Source organism: Periophthalmus magnuspinnatus, chromosome 24, assembly GCF_009829125.3.
Source record: "Periophthalmus magnuspinnatus isolate fPerMag1 chromosome 24, fPerMag1.2.pri, whole genome shotgun sequence".
Taxonomy (NCBI): Eukaryota; Metazoa; Chordata; class Actinopteri; order Gobiiformes; family Gobiidae; genus Periophthalmus; species Periophthalmus magnuspinnatus.
This window is the reverse complement of record NC_047149.1, coordinates 13992634-14020073: the sequence shown is the minus strand read 5'-3', so window position 1 is coordinate 14020073 and position 27440 is coordinate 13992634. Positions and strand designations below refer to the sequence as shown.

Genomic DNA, 27440 nt, shown 5'->3' with positions numbered 1-27440 from the left:
TTATTAGTCTGAGAATTATATCAGATTATTTACATGTTAAAGCAAGCCAGGATTAAGAAAACCAAGGTTGACAGGTTTTGTAATGGCTGGGTGAAGGCGCTAAAACCCAAAGGCCAATTTTTCTTCTTTATAAAAAAAAAAAAAAAACTTGATGTGTTTCCAATTCTTCCCAAGACTGAATTCCCCGGGGTTATTAGAGTAAACAAGGTCTGGTTTGGCACTAGTTTGGATGAAAGATTTGCTGACATGAACACAGTGGTTTGGTGGTTTTGAACGCAGTCGATGAAGCTGAACCAAAAGTACACACAAGTATGGATATTGGATGTAGTGAGAAAAGGATATGTCCCAAAATACTGCATAATGTTTGAGAGTACTAAGGCCAATGTAAATGTAAGTCTCAGGTCTGGCCATTGAAAAAGCTAAGTACAAGATTCCTCATGCTGATGTCACTTATGAAGCTCAATGGTCCCGCCCATTTCCATGTCCACTCCGGTTCCGGAAGTAAATTTTTTATTCATTTTTCCCATAGTGTTTAAAAAAAATCAAATATTAGGAGTTCACGTGTTAACTTATATCCATAAAATGGTTGTTTTAAGTCCAAAAAACATTTCTAAAACGCAAGATTCGACTAAATGTTTGAATAACTTTGCGGTTTATAAAATAGAACTTTTACTTTTACTTGAGGGGGGGGGGGGGGGGGGGGGGGGACCTGTCTCTCAGTGGTGGAAGAAGTACCGTAAATTTCGGACTACAGAGCGCACCTTGATATAAGCCGCACCAGCTAAATTTGAAGAAAAAATCAATTTTGTACATATATAAGCCGCACCTGAATAAAAGCCGCAGGTTTTCATATTGTAACATGAGATATTTACACAGAAAGACGCTGCACCGACACGCTTTTTTTTAAACTGTGCCTGAAAATTGGCACCAACACGACAACAACACGGGATGAACACATCTGCAGGTTTATAAAATAAAGCTGCACCAACACGGAAAATCTGCTTTTATTTCCTCTGAAAACTTTTGTCGTCTTTTTACATTGACCAAGTTGGATTCATTGATGTCGAGCTTACGTGCAGTGGCTCTATTTCAGGGGTCGGCAACTCGCGGCTCCGGAGCCGTATGCGCCTCTTTCAGCCTTATACTGCGGCTCTGCGTGGCTTGGGAACTGACACACACACAGCTCACAGTCCTGCGTAAAGAGCCCTGATTTTCAGACGTTGTGCGCACAGGGGTCAGGAGCAACTTTGGCCCGTCCCTAATGACACACTAATAAGCTCGTCCGTAGATGTATCATGAAAATCCTGCTGGAAATCGCCACAGAAATCTATTTGATGTAGTAGCAAGTTTATTATCTGCTCTTGTCTCCGCGATGACGTTTCACGTATAACACATCAGACACGACGCACAAAACTAGAGCCACAAGCGAGTGAAAATGAGCCAAAACAAAAGTCTTTGGAGAGCTTTTAACAAAGGGGGAAAGGACAACTGAGGAGCCAGAAGAGGAGACTACGATCTCCAAGAAAAAGAAAGATAAATTTAACAGACAATGCCTACTTAAAATCTGGGTTTGTCGCTGCAGGTGACTCTCACGCACAGAGTCCGCTCTGCGTAACATACGGGAAAAGCAAATAAGGCAATGAAACCTTCAAAACTGCTTTGGCACATGGAGAATAAGCACCTGGGATTAAACGATACGCTACGAGTTTTTTTGTTGTTGTTTTTTTAAAGAAACTGCGGAGTAGAGTAGACATAATCACATAATCAGCGCGATGCATGATGCAGCGGTTTGGTGAGTTGTATTTTTTTAATGCACTTAAGTTGTTTTTGCCATATTTATCTGCCACGTGTAGAAGGCTTGTCCGTGAAAGTAAAACCTACATTATTCCGTTACATTATTGTTATTATACAGTGTTATCTTCATTTTAGATGTCAAAAAGTATTTGCGGCTCCCAGTGTTTTATTTTACGTGGAAAGTGGGTCCAAATGGCTCTTTGCGTGTTAAAGGCCGACCCCTGCTCTGTTTCCTTTCTGTTTCTTTATCTTAAAAACTGCATCATATCCATTTCATGATGCGCAAAATGATCGTTCAAAATCAAAACTAGTGAATTCTTCAGAGCAGAATCTTTCCCCACGTCTGTCTCACTTTTACGTTTACAGCTAGAGAGCGCCCCCCAGGGGCCGTTATCCAGTAAAATTCCATATATAAGCCGCACTGCTGTAAAAGCCGCAGGGTTCAAAGCGTGGAAAAAAAGTAGCGGCTTATAATCCGAAATTTACGGTACTCAATTTTGTTGCTTAAATGAAAGTACAGATACTGGAGCAAGCAAAAAAAAAAAACTCAAGTAAAAGTAAAAGTATCCCATGAAATAATTGTCTTAAAGTACCTGTTTGAAAATGTACTTAAAGAGAAAATGTAAAAGTATTTTGAGGTTTTATGAAGTTTCAAATGGAGTGATTTTGATCAAGATTTGTGCTGAATTTTGTTCAGTAGAAACAATTGAATCAATAGTTTCTTCTAGTTGTTTTTGTATATATTTTATATATATATGTGGTAAAAATAAGCCCTCAACTTTTTCAACAGGTCTCAGACAATAATGAGAAATACTTTTACTACATATACCTGCTCTCAAATGTAAGTAAAAGTAAAAAGTATCCATTTTAAAATTGACTTAAATAGTTAAGTAAACATTTTAGGTATTTGTACTTTACTTTAGTTACTACTTTTACTCTGTTACGTTCCACCACTAATGTATATTATGTTATTAGTACAACCTCAGATAATCATTTCTCCAGCTGTTAAAACTATCTCTCTCAATCATGGGTTAGATACTCACTACTGCAGACTGATAAACCCACAAGAGGTGAAGTTATGGAGAGGTGTCCAGTATTCCAACACAGAAACACTAACCACAAACTGTTTATTTAGGGTCAAAGAGATTCCAGTCACTATCAGATCCCACGGTGATAACATCTACTTTACCTGCTCAGATACAACACGTACATGCAGGACTAGGATCACACAAATATCCACAAATATTTGACTTCATTTGACTGGTATAAACTCCAAGAATACAAAGTAGACCCAACATTTGTGAAATTTGAAATCCATCTTCCAAAAAGCTCTCGGGTCTCCAGTTATTCTCACACAAAGAACTCCATAAGTGAGTAACACGTCATGAATAGAACAATTAACTCAGACGTGAATCGGGGTCAAAAAGCAGCAATTAGTGATTTGAACTATAGCCTCTCTCACGGAGCATGTCTACTTTCATCTACTAATGACTACCAAGCCTGGGCCTCCAGCAAGCCAGATCATATTCACATGGGTGAGATTGGTTAGTGTCAAATGTGCTGCTCTACACAAGAAATACCACACGAATGTCATAGAAGAAGATGTAATTTAGTACATACCACTGACATGTTCCAAAGACCGCAATTAAAATGACAAGATGAAGACATGACTAATTGGTTGTCATTTTAACAAGAGGAATTATAGGAAAACAGCTTCATTTGTATGTGACAGGTGCTTAGTGGTAAACCGCAATCATGAAGTTATTAGAGCAGTATGTAGATTTGAAAAAAAATATAGTATGCGCGAATGGAACTTTTAAACCAGACAATTTCTTCAGAATATTGAGAATCTAAGTTTGGGAGCAGCTTTACAGATCAGGGGTAATTGGAGGTAATCCCTTTTTGCAATTGCATAATAAAAATATCCATTACTCAACCTTTTTATTGCTAGGCTAACTGGTCAACATGGAGAGGGTATAGGTATGTTCCACAGTATAGCGTTAAACTTATCTACCTTGCATTTATTCAACAATGGTATTTTTGTTGTAAAAATACCTTGAATGGAATCAGACCACCGCTAATCTGACTTGTAACTCTGCCCGGTGGGTCAATACATACTATGAAACACCAAACAACTTCTGCCGTGAGAGCTCCTCGGGACCACAGTCTGCTGTACATCTCCATCTCAAAGCCACTAACCAGTCTTTTGAAAATAGTGAGGTACAGATCTTAGCCAAAGAAAAGAAATTGTTTGAGAGGGGAATTAAAGAAGCAATTTTTGTTAGGAAAGACAATCCATCTTTGAGCTTCCTATTTACAACCCCATTCTCAGACAAACCAAAGAAAACAATAGGACTAGACAGAATGCTAATAGGTGTAAAAGCAGCCATTAGGGGCCTGAATGATTATGCTAAGTATGGCTCAGGTACAGTACACACTTAATGTAGCTCAATAGACCTAGCCTACAAACCAAAACTGTAAACAATAGGTGTTAGTTTCACGGTAGTTAGCTCCTTCCTTCAGATAGGTATATAGCATTGTCAACCTTCACTCCTACAAAGTTTTGTCCAGTTAAGCGTTTTTTTTTCTTCTTATTACCAGATATTTTTCTTTTACCAGACAAGTTACTTAATATAACTGTGGTTCTGCAATATTTTTACCCATTTAGATGAATATAGAAATCCGCAAAATAGTGTTTACATATTGACAACTTATCCAACGATTTTAGTTAGCAATAGCTGTGTACCTTGACCTCCTTTTGTTCCTCACACCTTCCCACATGGTTGTACAGACAAACGCCTATTAGAAAGAAGTAAGAATTTACAAGACCCTATAAATGTTTGTAAATGTTTTTGAATATTAGCACGAGGAAACCACTTCACAAAGCTCGGGTAGGCCGGCGGTCCTTTTACAGGCCTATATCGGTGGGTGTGTATGAGAGGAATGCGCTAACTACAGTAATTATGGAGCACGTTCAGGTATGCAGCGCTGCAGGGAGGACAGCAGCCGACAGACAGATACTTGGGTTGGGTATATGTGTTAATCTCCTGCCAGGCAAAACCACCACAGAGGCACTATAGACAGATAGGAACGCACGGGTACCTGTGTGGTCCCTGATCAAAGCTTTCACTAGCCCCACCCCCAGCCTGCAGATGGACCAGCTAGAGGACAGAGGTGGAAGACGCACAGCACATCAAGTAACAGAAGGGGGTGTCAAAAAGTAATTAGTTAAGAAGAAGTGGTTAAGAAGAAATTAGCAGGTACAAGTTACTTCCGTGTTAGTCTAAGCATAAAGTTAATGACTCTTACCACCATTACAACAAGAAAATACACCACAATCTACCAATAACAATTTCAGACCATGCAATTTGCCCATTTTTGACAAGTAAAAGTTTTCTTGTCATCTTTGTTTCTTTTTCTACTTATTCATTCATTCATGCACAACATTTTTATGCAAGGTGGGTAAAGTACGCAATAACAGTATGCTCTCGGAACTGGGATCGAAACTTTGGGTTGGTGGGCAAACACTCTAGCTACTGAGCCACTTCTGCCAAAAAAGAAGTAAAAGTACTCAGCGCCACTTCAGTGAATGTTTGAGGACTGTGACCACTGCTACAGTAAGTGAACCATTAGCATTTGTGACTGGTTAGGGCTATGTTTCCTAATACACTGGGAGATAGTTGCGCATTCAATTCTTAATATATCAAACTTATTTAACTCTAGATCCATGGAGAGTTGAGTCTGTTTTCAGTAAGAATCATTGACTGTATACATAAATGGATATTTCAAGTAGGAAGTGATCATGTGCGCGCTTCCAGCTCTATCGACTCTGGCTCCAGTTCATTTTACATTAGAAAACCGTCACCCCTCTCTGTGTAACTGCTGCTGTCACACTCGTCATTTTAGCCTTAAAATGTTCGTATTAACCTGCTCTACATGCTCCTGGTATTTTTTATTTGGTTGTTGTATCCATAAATCAAGATAGGAACATTAATAACAGACAAATCAGCTGCCTTCACATGAAACTCGGCTCTAAATTCGCCACTATGACTGCTAGCCTCGATGAGCTTCATTTGACAGAAGCTGAAAAGAATGCATGGTTTTCACTGTATTTTTTTGCAATTAATAAAAAAAAATAAAAAAATATAAGCATGATAGATAGACGTTCAATGTAATACTTACATGCAAAGCAATAATATCTCTATGGAGACAAGCAGGTGGTGGACCCTTCACCAGAAAAGTTCTATAGTGCCCCTTTACTGAACTTGACATACTCCAGCATGGAAGCCGGCAACAGAATATCCCATGTTTGTCTAGCTCTCCAGTTTTCATCCCTACCCTGCCCCTCCCTTCTCGCACTAGACCCAGCTGAGGACCCTCTGTTATAGTAGCAGTCCCTGTAGTGCACTCCAAGAATTCCTGAACTGAATCCGCAGGTAGGAACGCCAAGCCCGAGCCCTCACAACCTCCCACGCTGATTTATGGGCCATGTCTGAGCCCAGTGCTTAGCCTGGAGAGCTGTCACTGTTCATTTAACTGTACTTTTCATAGACGGGAGACGGTTGGCGTTGCTTCACCCCAAAGCGCTCCGGGGAAAAACTGCTATGTCATGTTTTTAGAAAAGATTACGGCTGTTACAGCTGTCAGATTTAGCAGTGTCTTATTATATGCAAAAAACTGCTGACTATAGTGGGCAGCTCTACCACAAAATGTAGGCTAGATTTGAGATTATGTAATGAAAGATTAGACACAGACTGATACGCAGAGTTCCTGCAGGCCATGGGTAATAATAATACTAAAATATCAATGGCAGAATTGCACTGTAGGGTAAATTATTATCCAAAATAGCGAAGTGGGTTAAGTGTCTTGCGTCAATATCAATGGCACAACAACAACAGCATTCAACTGTGCGAGCTGGAATTGCACCGCCAACCTGTGGGTCAGCGGATCCGATCGCTCTACCAATGATGTTTATGTCGAAAACGGGATTTGAACCGACAAATTTCGGATCTGTGGACAAACACTCTACCTGTAACACACTACAGACACTTGTGATATTACCCTATGACAATCTGGCAAGCTGTAGGGATCATTATACAGCAAATCAGATCTATTCAATGAGTAATGTTCAAAACTTAAACACGGATATGGTTGGCTTTTTTTTTGCCACTTTTGTATTAGCGTAACATGTGAGTGAGTGACAGGTAGATGCAGCCAATTACAGCGAAGTGTGGCTCCAGAAGAGTCTTGAGTCACTTCTTAAAGCTGTATTACCAAATTTTCAAAGCGCAATTGGAGGAAGTAGTTCTAGTCCCTACATCTCTCAAACCATGAATTTTCAGGTGTGTGACAGCTTTAAACTTGCTTTTTTCAAATAGCGAAGTGAAGAAGTGATCAATAAAATACTTATAGTCTGATTTAGTCACAAATTACACTCACTGACATGAATACAGTCATATTAAAAGGAAATAAAAAGCAATTTAAGATTAACTAAGCTTGTGTTGATTTTTTACGATGTCGACCACCTGGAACATCCACTCCATACACGGTACAAAATGGTGGTTGGTTGCATCTTTACCTTACCAGTGTTTAATATAATGTCAGTGTCTATATAAACCCTACTCTCACACATAAGGATTAGAACATATCTCATCTAACAAGCACAGAGCCACCTCAACAGTACACATCTGCTTTTCATGAACAGGTAAGATATATGACCAACCCTGTGTAGCCCTAATCCCAAATTACCTCTCCCCGTGTCTCCATGGTAACCTGGCTGACCCTTTAGCCTGCAGTGAACCTCCATACGGGACTATGTGCTCATATTAAAGCCTGTCTGTGTAGCATCAGTGAGTGCAGAGCTGTTTATCATTATAAGGCTGGGTAATGACGGGGTGAGCTCTGGTCTTTGTTCACACACGCTGCTTTCATACAGTGTGTAACAGTCAGCAGGGACTGGACAGGCCTCGTACACTCGCACACTGGAAACTCTGACTGCCTTTAAAGCCTGAATGGGAAAAATGCACAATTTTGGTCAAAATAGTAAATTTATTTTTGCAGATATAGCACCAAAAAAAACATTTATAGATACAGAGTGTCATTTATAGGAATCTACAATTAGAACTAAGTGAAAGTACATTTTAATGATCAAAAGATCATATGGCTGCAGTGATTAATTGACTAATCGTGACTGGTCAATTATACAAACTGACCAGGACCTGTCGCAATAAATACTACATCGACTTATAATTCAATACATAACCCAACCATCTATCTATTTTCTATTTTCTTCTACTTATCTGGAGCTGGGTCACGGGGGCAGCAGTCTAAGCAGAGATTGACTTCCCTCACCCCAGACATGTCCTCCAGCTCCTCCAGTGGGACTCCAGGGTTTTCCCAGGCCAGCTGAGAGACATAGTCCCTCCAGCATCTCTTGAGTCCTACCTGGAGCTTCCTCCCGGTGAGACATGCCCTGAACACCTCCCTGGAGAGGCATCCAGGAGGCTATGGCCGAGCCACCTCAGCTGGCTCCTCTCACCGTGGAGGAGCAGCAGCTCTACTCCGAGCTCCTACCATTTGACTGAGCTCCTCACCCCATTTCTAAGGGAGCGCCACCCTGCGGAGCAAACTGATTTTGACCACTTCTATTCACGATTTTATCCTTCCTTTTGAGGGTAGGAACATAGACAGGTAAATCAAGAGCTTTGCCTTTCAGCTCAGCTCCTTCTTTACCATAACAGTCGGATACAGCGTCTGCATCACTGCGGACGCTGCACCGATCCATCTGTCAATCTCACGTTCCATCTTCCCTCACTGAACTCCTCCACTTGAGACAAGAGCTCTCCACTTGTAACAGATGGAACAATCATTTTTTGGGAGTCAATATTTATCATGGGTATTTTTTCTTTGGACTTTGGATTTTTTTGTTAATTCTGTGCATTACACAGAGATTTGTGCTGTAGAAGATTAAACTATGAACTTCTATGACTCATTATAGACATTTTTTTAAATACTTTTTGGGGATAATTCTGCTCCATGGTTTGGTTTCAAACCATGAAGCTGAATATTTACTTCAACAATATATCACATTTCAAAAATTTGCTATTGTGACTTTAAACTGTAAGCCTAAAGACCTTTTTATTTAAAAAAAAACAGCAGCATTATTACCTGAAAATGTCAATATTTTGATTATTGACATTTTCAGGTAATAATGCTGCTGTTTTTACACTTAATTTGTTCTCTGTCACTCTGTTAGAACCTTCAGTCACCATATTTCAACCAACAGTGATTTTGACTTCCTCTTCAAACCAGCTAAACAAACAGAAATATGAAGAAAAAAGATGGTTCAACTCCCTTTGCCAATGAGAAACATAATAACCAGCTCAGTGAGTTGGGGGGAGTTGTGCACTTGGCAGTCCATACACATTTATTGCTCTACTCCACTAAAAATAAATGCACAATCTTATAGCATATAGCTAAGTGTACCTCAATTGACCTTTACCCTCACAGAACACATTTCAGAGAGGTGGAGGAGTGAAGGAGTGAAGGAGTGGAGGAGTGGAGGAGTGGAGTCGGCTCAAACTGATGGAGACAATTGGATCAGAGCACTGGTGCAAGTCCCGTATCCCCCACACATCTGTACATACAACACAACAGAGCGTTACTGTAGAATCTCAAATGGAAGTTCCCAGTGGAGTAGGTTCTAATAACTTGGACTGAAGTGAAAAATGAAGCTAAACAGTTCCTCATGTCTTGATTTCAAATACAGTCTCACACTGGCGAAAGACAGATACTTGGGCGTGTTCCCCTGTCACTGTGCATCCTATGGGGCCACTTCATCTCAAAACTATTTATTATGTATTTATTGTGCAATGGGACTGTCACAATAACACATTTTGAAGTGTGATATATTGCTGAAGTAAATATACAGACGATAATATTGAAACTGAACTATGAAACAGAATTATCCCCCAAAAAGTATTCTAAATGTGCAGTAGTTTGTTAAAAAATATGATCTGCAAGAAATAAACGCTAGAATGCAGTACTTAAGTAGTTGAGTATGAGTTCAACCTTCTACAGTTCAAATTGTATACAAAAAAATGTCAATTTTTTTTGTCCGCAAGAGAAATATTGTATTATCGTGACAAGCCTAATGTGCAAAGGTTAAATTAGGGATAGGAGATATAAATTTCCCAATATCAGTATTAGTCAGATGTGGCAAATGTAGCCGATATTTGGCACTGATATTTTTTCTAGTCCTTAGCGCATTGGATTCGTCTTTTTGAACAGAGTAGTGAGTGAAACTGGAAACAGAAGAGTAGAATACATGCTCCACTGTGTTTTTAAACTCCATACACCTTTATTAGAATCATTTGGATAATTTTAGCCCTGGAATTGGCAATATCTTCTAAAAAAAAAGGTAAAAGGTAGCTGTTAACTTGAAAAAAAAACTACCACTTGATGACATCACAAGGTGGAACAGACCATTTTGACAGACTAATAATGCAGGGTTACTCAAACATGTGTGAATGAAACAAAACACAACTCCAGGCCTGTTTTTGAGGAGATAACAACGTTCTAACATGACTAAAAGTGCACATGAGTCCATTTTGTGTAATATAGGACCTTTAACGATACCTTGACATAAAGTTGTGGGCCTGGCAATACAAAATCCATATCGGACCATTCCTATCATTGCCATATCAAAGCAAAATTTCTTCCTTCAAAGTCTGAACTCTGCTCCAAACCACATGCTTTCACTGACGGGCTGTAGACCTCCCAATTAAACATACCCAGCCATATCCCTGTGTCTTTATTGTGCATAGTTTAAACAGACATGCATGCTAGCGGTGTTATTGTCTATATTACAGAACTACGCACCAAGTGAAGCAAAGCAAGAAATGCCCAGCTGCTGTTTGTTTGTCCCGCATCGTCAGACAGTGTGAGCGAAGCAGCGAAGAAAACGTGTCAAAAACAAACATGTTTACAACCCACTGCCAGATTTTCACATTTCCTCTGCCTTCTGTGCTCAAATTTCAATATTCGGTTTTTCAAATATCCCAAAATATTCAAATGAGAGTGGCTGCTTTGTAAAGTAAGAACACCTTGTATCAGCTTTCTGTTCATGCCCATTACTTGAAGTTCTTGTTCTAATCAGGATACTGTAAAACTACAATCGCAATGTTGTAGCGTGTCATTTAAGACCTGGTTTAGTTCTGAAATAGTCCTATTAACTCTCGTGGCACTCTGAAATCCAAATATTTTCTTAGCGTGGAGCAGTGGTTTTTAACTTTCCAAACCAAGTACCACCTAACTATAAACGCTAATAAAACAACAGTATGATGGCTATTTGTGGGTTTCAAGCTATGGCAACAGTCTCCCATCACCATAGCAATTAAGCCATTCCAAACAAATGATTATATCTTCTGAATGGGGAAAGATCCCAAAATCCCCAAATCCTTCAAATTAGGAAAGAAATCATTCGCCTAAAACCCATGAATATGTTTTCTGACATTACACCCTGATAGATGATAGTTAATCGGGCCAGTATGTAGCTTACACATGTAAACCTAAAGCAGCCTGTTCTCGCTGTAGTTTTCAGTAATCTGACTAGACATTGTGCTTAGCTGTGGTGAGACCTTGTACTGGAATAGCCCTGATAGTGTTCCTGTTATGAATGTGTGTCAGTGGGGGAGTTGTTCTGTACACTGTAAGAGCTGGACCGGCTGCTGCTGCTCCTGCTGCTGATGTGATGTGTATTTAAGACACTTTTCCATGACTGTGTAACTTCAAACGACACAAGCTGTATCTTTCAAGTCTGCTCCAAAAGTACATCCACTGCATTGTTTATTCAAATATTACACCATTTTTATATGTTCTATTGTCACAAACATATGTATCTACTTATAAGTACTTTCTTTTATGTCCAGTTTTATCACAGTCAAAAAGAATTGTATTGAAGTTTGCCAGTTGTTCGAGCGTGAGACTAACTTCTCAAGACGTTTTTTACGCATAAAACATCCATAATTGAATAAATGTAAGATAGTTGCATACTGTGAAACATTCCATAAAAATTAAGCAATAAAAAAATATGTAGACAAGCAGGTGGTGTATATAGAGTACCATAAAAGTTACACAGTGCTACTTTAAATGACATCGACCTTACGCATGTGAAACAATTGTCCGCAAATCCAGTTCAGTTCATGTCTTCAGTACAGTAGTGGACTATATGAGAAAGAGCAGCTTTAGCCTCGTGTGTCCTTTGTAGCGAAGAGGAGGAGGAAGAGGAGGAGGAGGAGGCAGCACACACACACACACACACAAACACACACACATAAGGCTGCGTTCCCACATTCACACACCCTCCCAGGAGAGGCGGTCTGAGGGCTTTCTGACAGACACACTGACAGCCTCAACTCCCCAAGTCACTGCGCTCAAGTACATAAGCAGAACACAATACAGGGAGATTGTGCAGCTTGTATGGCTGTTTGGATCAATGTGGAGAAAGAAATTGTCGTATTTTTACTTAGGTTTAGACAGCGTGTTTTGTACTTAGACATAGACTGATATATATGAGACACTGATAGGCGTGGGGTAGAAGCAGGAGCAGTACACATTAAAAGTTTCGTAGTATTGCTGTAGTTTCAATAAAAGTGCTTAAACTGGTGCCATTTATTGTTGCATATTTGGCCTTATTAAAGATCCTATATGTAACTTTTCTGGTGGAGGGTCTGCCACCTGCTTCGTGGAGATGTTTCTGCTTTGCTTGGAATATTCCGCATTCCTCAGGATCAAACTTATTCATCTCCATGGATACAAGTCGGGCTTAGGGCACCACCAGGCGAAGTTACAGGGCAGATCTGTGGAGTTACAATCCCATTCACGGTAACAATGCTTTTTTTCTCAGGTGGTCAAGGTTTTTTAGCAATAAACGCACATGCAATTCAATGAAGAGCAAGATATAGATACATTTAAGCCATACTGTGGAACATTCCGGGAAATATAATAAAATCTCCATGGTGGCACACACCCCCGCCCCCGAAAAGTTACATAATTTACTATAACTAATTGATAAACCATTAAACTTTTACTTCCTGTTTTAAGAATGATAGTGGGTAACCTTTGCATTACTGAGATATATTGTATTATCTGCTATTTGCTGCTAATTCAATGAAGTTTGATATAGTTAAGCGTAGCATGGAGTTTGTTTTCTTGTCCCTAAACTGCACATCAGAGCCCCTTATAAAACCCAAATGAGTTGACAGTGTCCAGGGTCAGAGGTCATCCAGACAGAGGTCAGCCATGCCCTTTCCCAGATGCTTTCCGATGGTCAGTTCCTTTAGTTTTTACTTCACAAAGTGGCCGTAAAACTGAAACGTTTACCATAAGAAGCACTTAGCAAACACGCTTTACACATTATAATCACTAAACTTATTTATGAACTCTTTGCTAATTGACTTTCTGTGTCCGGGCTGAACAATAGCGTAGCTGCTTCACCACTTCCCCTTTATGGGCCCGGGGTTGAGCATGCCCTTAAGCAGTCCTTAAAAAGACTAGGCAAACAGTCCTCTCAGCACAACCGCATGGAAACTGCTTTTGTGGGAAGGCCTCAGTTCTCCATATGGAACCCTGCCCCGTCCGAGTGTGGAGGGGTAAGGCTGAGGACAAATGAAAGAAAGCCCTTTTGAGGAGGGGACTTAGGAGGAAATGAAGTTCTTAGAGTGGGGAACAGCTACTAAAAGGTGCATGTAGATGTAATGTAGTGGCTTACAAATGTGGGAACCTATTACTGCCTTATTTTATTAACGTTATGAGGGTGGTCTAAGGCTTTTCCTGCCACTTTGAGCCTTAGGTAAAACAAGTTGGCGTGGTAGCTACAGTGTTGGCGCATAGGCCTAACGACATCATTTAAAGGCGCTGCGAAAAACAGAAAAAGTTCATTTTAAACGGTTTGCTGTGGTCCAAAGCAGGGCCGGCCTTAGCTTTCAAGGGACCTCAAGCAGAATTTGTCTTTGGGACTCTCTGCAAACCACTAACTTTTAATCTAACTTGTAAAACAACCATTCAAATGTACCTCAGCTTCCTCAGGGCACCTCAGGGGAAGGGGTCCTTGCACCGATGTAAACACAGCTGCCCACACCTATGCCCAACTCAAAAACAAATGCAGGCAGCAGCAGATGTTTTGCTACTATAGATAAAAAGAACAAATGCAATTGTTTGAGAGGGATATTTAGTGTCACCGGCCTTGGTCCAAAGTTATTCTTCTTATTTACTGAGATGACGTACTTTTTACAAATGTCAGAGACTAGAGCAGAGTTTCACCATCACCGTAGCCAAACAACAACTACTATACTAACAAACACTTCCTGATTGGTGAACAATAAGTAGGGCAAACTGGAGTACCCATAGGAAGCCAAAGCAGACACAGGGAGAACATGCAAACTCGACGGTTGAGGAACAGAACCTGAAACTGTTCTGATTTATCATTTCATCACAAGACCTGCATGAATGGTTACTGTGAGCAAAAGTTTTGTTGAGAAAACAAAAATACCCCATTGGCTGTGCAGCTGAACACATTTTAACCCAGATTCGGTTCATTTGAATGGTCACTGATATTCTTCAGTCTTTTTAATGGAGAGGTCCACAGCCAATCCTCTGTCAGTAAAAGTATGTGGTTTGGAGCAGAGTTCAGAGTTTGGAGGAAGAAATTTGTCTTTCTGTGTTTAATGGCACTGATTAAAAGTCTGTATTCTTTACGTTCATGAAATTGATATTTAAAGGCTTTTTTTTAATTGTTTTTAAGGAGCCAAAGAAATGTCAAAGTAGCTCCAGGGTTTCCCGCAGAGCTCGGCTAACCACACTGCATCCCAATTATTCATAACAGTCTGTACAAGTTCATTCATAACTATATTTAATCTGCGGGGTTACTTTGTACCCGTTGTCCTGTGAAACCTCATTCACTTAAAGTACATCTGAGTGCACTACGGGTCATCTTTAAACCAAACCTCATTTCCTAGTGGTGAGAGTGGCAGGATATTAATCACGATAAGAGACAGGAAGTGAGGTGAAAGTGAAGCGTATAAGGTAGCTACTGCACTCCCCTTTTGTCGCTAATGTTGAACGCTAACACTATTACGAGATCTTTTGTCAGCAGCTGCCATGACACCTCTGGGTGCATTGCTTGCATTCTCCGGACTTCTCTGATGTGTCCCACCCGTGGCATTTGGTCAGCTGTTGCAATCCAATAAGTGAAAGGCCTTGACCTGCTAACTCCGCTCACCTAGTAAACCAAGATGGCACCAAAAAGTCCCTAATAAAAGCGATACTATTTACAATGCGAGTTTTTTTTTTTTCATTCTTTGGCATGACACCCCAGTCGTTATCATCGGTCACCCGTCGGCACAATGCTGGACACTTGTCTCTGCGTTCTCTTTCAATGCACGGAAATTGGAGCTAGAAAACAGTGCATGGCTGAAAGGACATGAGGCTCCATCAGACAATAGAGAATCTCCCAGTGTTTAGCTAGCGCTTCCTCCCGACACACAGCGCTAACAATGAGGCGCTATTATGACTGACTGGGCCTGTTGTTTTAGATGTTAGCATGCCAAAAAGGACTGGGTTAGCCTATGTCTTCTTGAATTGGGATGTGCTGGTATTAGATAATTGTTGAAATAGACAAAGAGGGGAAAAAAAAGTTCAAGTTCAGGCTTTATTTCTTATTTTATTTACTGTATTTGTAAAGCAAGTTAATAGTCAAAATTTAAACCAACAACCCCTCAATATAAACATTTAATTTAGTTATACACGGTGACATATTTGACCCTCGAACAACAAGGAATTACAGTGAAAGTATTTTTAAGCCGTTGCCACATCTTTATCTGAAGGAATTAAGGTCAAATGGAGAGTGTCCTTTTGACCACTGACCACTTTATTTCCATATGTGGTCCATTTACTCATTGGAAATATAACTGTACACATTATAAAGTTACTATGTGCCTTAGGTGGGCTGTATGTGCATAAAAAAACGTATAAATTTACAAAAATGAACTGAAATGCGTGGTTCAAATCTAAGAAAAGAGCACCATTAGAAAAATAAACTACATACTGATTAAAGAACTGTCTCAGCATGTTATTTTATATTATTGCCACACAAAAATAAGTAGAATTCAGACTACAAAATGCCAGCTGTCAGTGTCGCTAACACCGTTCACTGCCTCGCTTTTTATGACAATCACTACGCAGTACAAAGAATGTCTGGAGGGCTAAATCACACTTGACAGATTACTTCAACCCAGTGAGACACGTATCATAAAGTCTCCTTATTCATCTCTTGTAGTCGTTTCCTTATTATACCCTGTGATTTAAGCCAAAGATGCCAAGTACCAACAGTGCATTCACTATTCTGTACACTATTGTTCCCCAATGAGAGATTCACAAAGAAAAGGGTTTGTTTACATCAGAAGGAATCGTCTCATGGAGGGGTAAGGGGTCTCGATGGGCCTGTGCAAAGGATCGCGGGTATTTTATTGTACCCAGCTGAGCATTTAAAAAGGAAAATGTTTGGTAAATGGTTGTTGACGAAAAACTCCAAGAGATATGTGTATTTCAGAAAAGAAACCGGGTTAATAGAATCTGTCTTAAACTTGTGGCAATATTTAATCATAACAGCTTTTTAACTGCAGTCAGATGTGTATTTTTGTTCTTTGAGTCTTGTACCCCTTCCTAAATGGAGCTTATATGCAATACTGAATGGTACTTTTTCCTTAAAGGTGCAATATGTAACTTTACTGGTGGAAAATCACCTCCTTCAATCCATGGAGATGCTATTGCTTGGCCAAAAGATGCGACCAAATCAAGTTACAGGTCAGCTCTGTGAAGAAGCACAATTACCCCATCCTGTTCTCCTCACACCTCTCGCAGAGTTTCACCATCACGGTAGGCGAACAACAACTACTATGCTAACAAACACTTCCTGATTAGTGAACAATAAGTACAATAGAATAGAATAGATCTTTATTGTCATTGCAACATGCCACATAAGTAGGGCACTTATTGTTCACTAATCATGAAGCTGGAGTACCCATAAGAAGCCAACGCAGACAAAGGGAGAACATGCAAACTTGACTAAACCCGAAACTGTTCTGATTTATCAATTCATCAAGACCTGAATGAACTACTACACAAAAAGGCTTGGGAATTGAACCGGTGAGATTGTTGCTATGACATGAGTGTAAGCAACAATGAAACAATTAAGTATTTATACGACAATTAGCCTGTTTAGCATGTTTTGGAATAGGTCTATGAAAGTGCATGTTCCAATGATCCCTATTTTATTACATATATTCAGCCTAGCACGCTTGCTGAGTCTTTCACATGTACATTTGTGGAGAAAGGGGTGCGCTAATCTCTGTAAAAAAAAAAAAAAAAGTAGGTTGCCGTCCAAAGCGTGGGTGTGCATTTCCCTTTACACTTTTGCATAAAACCCAGTATCTGTGAATTCCGATCCGCTCCTTTCAAATAAACCAAATGAGCTTAAAGCATTGCTACTAGACTGCATCACATCGGAAAGCCTTTTTTTTTTGTCTTTGCCACTTTGCCTATCTGTGAATCCCACTGAGATTCATTGGGGGATTTGCGAGGGATTATGTGTCAGCCCCGCACTAAAACAAAGTGTTAGTTCTGCAGGGTTAAGCTCTCTTGGCTGTGTTTATATGTGCAGCTTTGGTTTCAGAGGGGACTGGGACGGTCAAGGGCTCTCGCTCTCATTTGCAGTGGGACACACTGTAGTGAAAACCAAGGACAAAGTAACAGTTTGAGCCAGAGCTGGACGAGGAGACAAAATAAGAAATCACGATTTATTTTTCTCGTAGATCAGTCATGAGTTTTGTTTCAATTCATTTTGTCTTACTGTCGCACTAATCGATACTAAAACGTATATCGAAACTAGAAACTCATTTGAGCAGGTATCAATACTGAAAAAAGTCACATTTACAGGACAGAAATTACCCTTTTCTGAATAGCTTTAGAATGATTTTAAGCACTATGGACCCTACCTGGACGACTGAGGGATTACACAGACATAAAACCATGTGGTAATATAAAATAATGTACTATTATTTAATGTTTAAAATCACTTTAAATTGTCTAAAAAAAAGTGTGTTTTTAATTATCACTGCAGTATCGGAATCGGTATTGAGTATCGAGTATTTTCCTTAGTATTAAAATCGTGACAATGCTGATCTACTTCCTGTTTCTGTCAATTCAGAGTCAGCCAATCAGAGCCTGCAACTTTTCCCTTTTCCCTCATGAGGCCTTCTTACGGACTACACACAACCCACAGCAGAATCACCAGCCTCCTCAACCTCTTAATTCTATCCTCTTTACCAGCAACACTATCTGGACCACTGGAGAGATCTGTTCTTATAACTTATGTACCTTCAGTAGCAACATCTATTCGCTGAATTAGAGCATACACTTTTATTCATTGCAGCTCTTTCATTTGTCTGTGTGTGTTATATTTCCTGGTTGTGATGCACTTATCCATAGAACAGGGGAGACTACAGGAGCCAGGCCAAATAAAAAGAGATTTCTGCCGCAGAAGAGCAGCTGACATAACAAACAAAGAGAAAGTGTGAAACAGCAACTTAAAAAAACCCCACTGTTGTCAGAATTCGTAAATTACCAGTTGTCGAGTTTTACTATGTTACAGATATCTTCCACAACCCATGACTTTTTATCTATTCGAACCACCACAAAGACTAACTCTTTTTGTCTAAAATAAATCAAATTAAAGCCGCAAGCGGCGATGATGGCCCTCGCCCCCCGCGCGACCGCCCCCCCATGCGACCACCCGGGGCCGGCCACCGCCCCCACGCACCATTTTCCCCACCTGCCCACCCCACAGCTGCAATCTGCCCCCCTTCACACAGTTTCTATATAAATATGTGTGACCAACACATTGTAATGGAGGTCCACGGCGTTGAACCGGCAACCTCGTGCACAATACAGGTATGGTGTAATGGACTTTTTTGGCTCTTTTGAGGTCCACAATGATATCACCAACTTTCATGCCAATCGGACAAAGTTGAGTTTTTTACCTGTACAGTAGGGGGCGCTATGGAGGTCACTGGCCACATGTTTATAATGGTTCTCTATTCACAGTTTTAATCCGCATCAGTGATTAGAATTTGAGCTTTTTAGTCTGATCCACGTGTCTGTGAGAGGGAATCAAATATGCAGGAAAGCAGTCATATTTTGACAGTGTGCTGTGCATAAACCAGAAAGAATATCCCCAAAACGTGGATGATTATTGACAATAATCATGTGTACATGCTGTATGTGGAGTTTGAGGAAATTTGGATGAAAAACCTAGGACTAGATAGGTTTCATTTGCACTTAAGGAAAAGTCGTGTAGGAATTTAAATCCAATGACGAAGTCATATTTTGAGGGCATCCTACTCATGAACCATAAAGAATATCCCCAAAACGTGGATGATTATTGACAATCGACATATGTACATGCTGCATGTGGAGTTTGATGTAATTCGGATGAAAAACCTAGGAGTAGATATAATTCATAGACATGCAAGTCAAAGTGCCAAGTGCCAATTTCTTTTCAATTCATTGCGCCCCTGGTGGCCAACAGTGGAAAATAACCCATGGCCCTAATGTAATTTTTTGTTTCTTCTGAGACCATGAATTGATGCCCCAAATTTCATAGGAATTGGATAATGTTGGCATTTCACCTCTATGGTAGGGGGCGCTATAGTGTTCATTTTGATTAAAATTAATATTGCATTCCATTCAAGGCCCAATCTTGCATATGTGATGTGAATGTGAGCTCTGTAGGGCAATGCCTGTGGTCGTGAGAGGACATTGAAAAAACAGGAAACGAAGGCGTATTTCGGTGGCGGCGTACGGGCGAACCGTGTGGAATTTGGAGAAAACGTGGATAACTTCTGAAAACCCATGTGTCTGGATGTGGCATGTGAAATCTGAGCTCATTTGGACCAAAAACCTGAGACTAGTAGCGTTTTGAAAACACGCTGCGAATGAAGTGGCGAATTTTTGATCCAAAATGGCCTACTTCCTGTCTGTCATAGAGCAGTGCTTCAATTCATTTTTATGCTTGTCCCCCCATTCTCTATCACTGTTCTGCTTTTTGTGTGTGTTTTCCAAAATAAACCAGGCTCCTCTCCCATAGGGGTGAATTTTTAGGTGGCGCCGTCGAGTCAGGGGGCATGGGACATTTTGCCGACACCAATTTTATGAAATTTTTCGCCGAGCCGGTCGATTCTATACCCCCATATGAGACTTTTCGTGAATGTTCAGGGGGTGAAAAATGCGATTGTTTTGGCGGAAAAACGAAGAACAATGTTAATATGCAGTGTGGCCCTGAGCTGTGTGGCTCTGACTCTATATGAGAGGGGTCTGTGGCTTTGCACCGGCAACCGTGTACATAATACAGGTATGGTGTAATGGACTTTTTTGACCCTTTTAATGCTCACAATTATCTCCCCAAGTTTCATGCCAATCGGACAAAGTTGTGTATTTTACCAATACTGTAGGGGGCGCTATAGTGTTCATTTAGATAACAATTAATAGTGCATTCTATTAATACCCTCACATCACACGTGTGATGTGAATTTGAGCTGTGTAGACCAATGCATGTGCGTGTCAGAAATTTTTTTATGATTTTTTTTTTAGTATTTGCGCCCCTGGTGGCCAACCGTAGAAAATGACTCATGGCCATAATGTAATTTTTTGTTTCTTCTGATGCCACTGATTTATTCCCCGAATTTCGTAGGAATCCAATAATATTGGCGTTTCACCCCTATGATAGGGGGCGCTATAGTGTTCATTTTTATTACAATTAATAATCCATTTTATTAATACCCTCATATTACACGTGTGATGTGAATTTGAGCTGTGTAGACCAATGCATGTGCGTGTCAGAAATTTTTAAATGATTTTTTTTGGAGTCTTTGCGCCCCTGGTGGCCAAGTGTGAAAAATGACCTATGCCCGTAATATTATTTTTTGGTCCACGTCATGCCCCCAATTTATTCCCCGAATTTCGTAGGAATCCGATAATGTTGGCGTTTCACCCCTATGGTAGGGGGCGCTATAGTATTCATTTTGATTAAAATTAATATTGCATTCCATTCATGCCCCAATCACACATATGTGATGTGAATGTGAGCTCTGTAGGGCAATGCCTGTGGTAGTGAGAGGACATAGAAAAAACAGGAAACGAAGGCGTATTTCGTGGTGGCGTACGGGCGAACCGTGTGGAATTTGGAGAAAACGTGGATAACTTTTGAAAACCCATGTGTCTGGATGTGGCATGTGAAATCTGAGCTCATTTGGACCAAAAACCTGAGACTAGTAGCGTTTTGAAAACACGCTGCGAATGAAGTGGCGAATTTTTGATCCAAAATGGCCGACTTCCTGTCTGTCATAGAGCAGTGCTTCAATTCATTTTTATGCTTGTCCCCCCATTCTCTATCACTGTTCTGCTTTTTGTGTGTGTTTTCCAAAATAAACCAGGCTCCTCTCCCATAGGGGTGAATTTTTAGGTGGCGCCGTCGAGTCAGGGGGCATGGGACATTTTCCCAACACCAATTTTATGAAATTTTTTGCCGAGCCGGTCGATTCTATACCCCCATGTGAGACTTTTCGTGAATGTTCAGGGGGTGAAAAATGCGATTGTTTTGGCGGAAAAACGAAGAACAATGTTAATATGCAGTGTGGCCCTGAGCTGTGTGGCTCTGACTCTATGAGAGGGGTCTGTGGCTTTGCACCGGCAACCGTGTACATAATACAGGTATGGTGTAATGGACTTTTTTGTCCCTTTTAATGCTCACAATTATCTCCCCAAGTTTCATGCCAATCGGACAAAGTTGTGTATTTTACCAATACTGTAGGGGGCGCTATAGTGTTCATTTAGATAACAATTAATAGTGCATTCTATTAATACCCTTACATCACACATGTTATGTGAATTTGAGCTGTGTAGACCAATGCATGTGCGTGTCAGAAATTTTTTTACGTTTTTTTTTTTTTGTATTTGCGCCCCTGGTGGCCAACCGTGGAAAATTACTCATGGCCATAATGTAATTTTTTGTTTCTTCTGATGCCACTGATTTATTCCCCGAATTTCGTAGGAATCCGATAATATTGGCGTTTCACCCCTATGATAGGGGGCGCTATAGTGTTCATTTGTATTACAATTAATAATCCATTTTATTAATACCCTCATATCACACGTGTGATGTGAATTTGAGCTGTGTAGACCAATGCATGTGCGTGTCAGAAATTTTTAAATGATTTTTTTTGGAGTCTTTGCGCCCCTGGTGGCCAAGTGTGAAAAATGACCTATGCCCGTAATATTATTTTTTGGTCCACGTCATTCCCCCAATTTATTTCCCGAATTTCGTAGGAATCCGATAATGTTGGCGTTTCACCCCTATGGTAGGGGGCGCTATAGTGTTCATTTTGATTAAAATTAATATTGCATTCCATTCATGCCCCAATCTCACATATGTGATGTGAATGTGAGCTCTGTAGGGCAATGCCTGTGGTCGTGAGAGGACATCGAAAAAACAGGAAACGAAGGCGTATTTTGGCGGCGGCGTACGGGCGAACCGTGTGGAATTCGGAGAAAACGTGGATAACTTTTGAAAACCCATGTGTCTGGATGCGGCATGTGAAATCTGAGCTCATTTGGACCAAAAACCTGAGACTAGTAGCGTTTTGAAAACACGCTGCAAATGAAGCGGCGAATTTTTGATCCAAAATGGCCGACTTCCTGTCTGTCATAGGGCAGCGCTATAATTATATTTTTTGCTTCTCTCTATGAGCTCTATCACTGGTACGAATTTCGTCAAAATCTGAGTCGGGCCTTCCTATTAAATTGAAAATCTCAAAATTTCTAGGTGGCGCTGTCGAGCCGGTGTGCTTCGGACATTATCGCGATGCCAATTTTATGAAATTTTTCGCCGAGCCGGTCGATCCTATACCTATATGTGGGACTTTTCGTCGACGTTCAGGGGGTGAAAACTGCGATCCTTTTGGCGGAAAAATAATAATAATAATAATAAGAAGAAGAAGAAACCCAGGAAGAACAATGCCCCTCGCCATCACTTCGTGAGTGGCGAGGGCCAACTAGTCAGGTCTATACTAAGCATGCAACTGGGGGCTCTAAAAGTAGCTGTTACTTCTCACATTACTGTCTCAAAATAGTATCACTTCATAAATCGACACTTACGTTTACCATCGATGTATTCAGCTACTTCAAATGCAATTTACACCCAGAACTGTGAGCTTGACAACGATTGTAAATACGCCTTCATTTCAGACCGTACGCCAAACCAAAACAGAATCTCACCTTTGACCCCTGAAGTGCCGGTGACACGTTACCCACAGCTCCCCAGAATGTAAACAACAGTCGGAACAATACTGCCAGTGAAAAGAGGTCAAAGCCAGACGTGTGAAAACAGCTGTAGTTGTAATAGCAGTAGTCATCGTAGAAGTAGTAGTAGTAGTACTAGTAGTGGTGGTGGTTTGTCATATAATAAGACATACGCATTGCATTGTTAGCAGTCGTAACAGTAGTAGTAGCAGTAGCGGTACTAGTAGTTATAAGGCCTGCATAGTTATAACAGTATTGCTTTTAGATGTAACAGTAGTTAAAGAAGTATTGTAATTGCAATCCATTGTAGTAGTAGTAATGGTAGGAATAGCATGATGGAGTATAACACAGTAGTAGTTCAATAGTAGTAGTTTCAGTAGTAGCAGTTGATAAGGCAGGTCTTAATACAGATAGTAAAAATTGTATTGTCATAGTGGTGTCTGTTGCAGTTGTAATAGTAGTTTAAGAAGTTGTAGGAGTTCTTCTCATAATAGTAGTAGTAATGGTAATCTCTCAAGTACACTGTTGTATGTAGTCAATATTTGCTGATAAGGTTGCTCTTAAAAAGCAGTTAAGTGCAGATTGCCCCATAAAGTAGTAATAAAAGTAGCCGTAGTTGTAGTAGTAATAGTACCAGTAGCTGAAGTATAGCAGTAGAAGCAGTCATAGCAGCAGTTGCCGTAGTCCCTGTATCTCTGTGGTACATTAGCTCAAAGTACCTTACATTGACGTCCATCCATCACACTAAAGAACCTTATTTACTCAGAGCTGATCCAGCCAAGGCCGGGCAGATTAATAATACAGGCTTAAATCTTCTTTATACTCTTCAGCTTATCGATCTACTGCCACTTCCAGCGCATCCTTCAACCCGACCCAGTCCCAGCCCTTGAGAATGGTGTTAAGATCTCACATTTACCTAGTGCACAGCCCCTCACCCTTATTTTTTGATTTTGGGAGTGAGTTGTGCCTTTTGGAAAGACGTCTTGTGAGTGACAGGGTGTTTTAGGCAGGGTGACGGATGAAGCGGAGGTGCTGACAGGTGCTTTAATGCCAGACAAACCACCGCTGGCACTATACCAATACGCCCACCTTTAAAAATCAGTCAGCGGAGAGCAACCTCTGATACGGAACTAAATATGAATCTATTATGGATCAATGGAAGCTGTCAGTTTTCTTAAAAAGTGCAGGAAAGAGTGAGTGAATGGTAAATATTGGAGTTTGTAGTAGGGAGGATGCTGATGTCGATACTTTGGCATTAGGTATCAAGCGATGTCGGTGCAGAGGCTGAAAATATAACTTATTACCTTCAAACACAAATGACATATGATCCAAAGGTGGTTTGTACTTGTTAGTTCAATATTATGAGTTATTCCGGACCAACACTAGCCAGTAAATTGTCTTATTACACCAATGTATGGACCAAAATGGGTTATCAACTGAACCGATATCAACCAATTCATCTAAAGTTCAATATCACCGCTGATTTCCGATACCAGTATTGTATCAGTGCATCCCTAGTTTGGAGTAGCAACAAAAATATCTAAAAAAAAATATTACATCTGACTTGAGTTGACTTGATCTTACAATAGTCAACGTGCTTTCAAGACGAAACACTGTCTGGTTTACAACAGCTAAATAGTGTGTAAAATTTGTTCATTTATTGATAACTGTGATCTGTAATTACCACTTTTATCAATTACTACTCCGCTGACATGCATCTGTAGGCCACAAGTTACACAATTCCTCACTCTAACCCTAACTCTAAAACATATTCTAGCAGCAAGATGAGCAAAACAACCTCTTTGTAATTCACTCAAGTAGAGCCAGAGACAATTAGATTTGCCTTAGAATTAAAAAGCAGTCCATTTCAGATCTGACACATATTCGTGGCCATGATGACGTCTAATGTAATCAGCCCATACATTACAAACAACTCTGCCTCTCAGCTATAGATCCTTGGGCACTCTATAGCTATATGAAATCATCTTTAGTTTATGTCACTAATGGAGTAACAGGGTGACTTTTCTTTCTGTGTAAAATCAATATCACAGCCTATTTGCATCAGACACAGTTAAAAGTACAAAGCAACCAGCCCAGCATCAGTGTCACGCAGACAACATGACGTTACACTGCACTGTAGTGGCCCCGGTGCGCGCTCCTCCACGTGCGCACAGCTCTTACCTTGTTGGAGTACGGAGGCCGGGCCAGGTTGACGCCGTCCCTGATGAGTTTATCCCTAATCATGATTTTGAGCTTGAGTTTCGGGTACACCGTCACGTCCCTGCGGTTACCCAGGGTGAGGTTCCTCTGCGCGCCCATCGTGTACCCTCCATTCCTCGGCGCGCGCTCGTTGAGAGGCTCGGTCCACGACTTGGAACTCCGGAGTTTGGACTCGTACTGGCTGACCATGTGGCTGGTGTAGACGTCAGCCGGTGTAGATGTCAGGGGCATCGGTTCCAGGGTGAAGTAGAGACCGCTGGCAGTTTCCTTCGCCTCATCCTTGAGCCTGCGCACGGCTTCGTGGATGCGCTGCCGGTGGTGAGGGATGTACACGCCGATGGCATCCAGGTCCGGGTCTCCGATCTGCTTGCACACCTCCAAGTCATCGTACCCGTTGTCCACGAACGACTCAACGTACTGGGCGAGCTGTAGCGTTTTGAGCCATTCGAACACGATGACAGGTCCATTGGTCGTCATTTTGGCTCCAACTTGGTCCTTACTCAAAAGAGGCTTACTTTACAAACAAAAACGACATTATAAAGTCAAATATGAGTGGTCACGTTCTGGGTTAAACCACCTTCACGTCGACAGGTAGAATACATGTCCAACATCAGCGCGCAAATCCGGTTACGCGTAGCCCAAATCAAAGTAATCTTCTCACAGCTAGTTGTCATTCAAAAATACATCCCAGATCTTCAAAGTAAAACGTGGCAGGTGTCTTTATCCAGCCAGGGTGAGCTCAAAACGTCCAGTTACTTCAATAGACCCGGCGCGTAACCATCATTGCCAGCACAACGCGTGGAACTACAGCCAAGAGCCACCACGCTCCATCCACAACCGCTGCTGCTCCGCTCCTCCCGCTGCCGTCCACGCCCCCTTCTTCAATCCCTTCAAAATCAAAATAGTTCCTCCTCTTAAGTCGCGACTTGCCACCAGCGTCCCCCGTTGCCAGGCGCGCACGTCCTCATAAACTTGTCCGGAAAGGCAGGAAAAAGAAGCGCAACGCCAGGCAGCAGCTCGTGTGAGGATCTCCACGCTGCCTTGTGGAGACGCGCTGTTGTATGCCTCTCCGCTTTTCCCCCCTCACCGCCACGATCCTGTGTTGCCTCTCTCGCTCCACACACGCTCACCCCATTCAGCATTTTCTAGTGGGTTTCTCAAGAGCGCCCTCTATGTTGAAAGGTTTGAACTGGACGCGGAGAGCGGTCGGCTGCGCTCATCCATGCGTGCGCGCGTCTCGACTCGTGGAACAAGTCAAGTGGTTACAATGTCACTCGAGAGACAGATATGGAGAACTGTGGTGGGGGGAAAAAACACAACTGGATAAGTGTCCTTTCTGTCCAAATGGAAAGCAGAGTTGTAGATGATGCATGCTCTATGAAATGCGAGCTGACATCTTGTTAGGGGCCAGTTTGATACGATCACTATCTCGGAGCGCGGATGGAAGTCATTTGCCTCGGCCCATTATGACGCGCAGCGGGGCTAGAGAGGACAGGCAGAGAGGGAGAGAGTGGAGTGAATATCAAGCAGACCTTTTTTTTTTTTTTTTTTTTTGGGAGGAAAATGGTCTCTGCCAGTGCATTGTATTGTGTTCCAATCAGAGCTGAGCGCGCTGACACCTTATGAGATTTACCTGTCGGACTGCTGACAGGGTAATTACAGTGAAATGCTCCATTGTGTGTTGAATTCTGGGTAAACACTTAACAGGAGTGAAGCAAGAGTGCCCGTGTTATTAATATGCATGAATGCTGGGGGAGAATAAAAATATTGTAAAAACAGTATTTATCAGAATTTGCATGTTCCTGGGGTGCATGTCTTTCAAGTAATCCATGCTAAGACTTCTAATTTTAAGATGAGGAAGAACAGTACGCCACGTCGTTCTTTTATACCGTTTATTTTCATGTGTTTGGGTCATTGTTTGTCAAATTGTGGTACGCATACTTCAAATGGTAAACAGATTTGTCTACCGTTGAAATATCCTGAATTTAGAATCGATCAAATCTACACTTTTGTTC

The 27440-nt window shown here is 41.1% G+C and overlaps 1 protein-coding gene across 2 annotated transcripts in view; it reads right to left on the bottom strand.

The window, feature by feature from the left end:
* sash1a (SAM and SH3 domain containing 1a) overlaps window positions 1-26164 on the bottom strand; it is a 200299-nt gene extending 174135 nt beyond the window's left edge. The window contains exon 1 of one of the 2 annotated variants that reach the window (XM_033991113.2): window positions 25387-26164. In XM_033991113.2, coding sequence (XP_033847004.1) covers window positions 25387-25902 — 516 coding nt within the window. In that variant the 5' untranslated portion in view covers window positions 25903-26164. The remainder of the gene's footprint in view (window positions 1-25386) is intronic. The other variant, XM_033991114.2, reaches the window with a different exon arrangement.
* Window positions 26165-27440: the final 1276 nt, after the last annotated feature.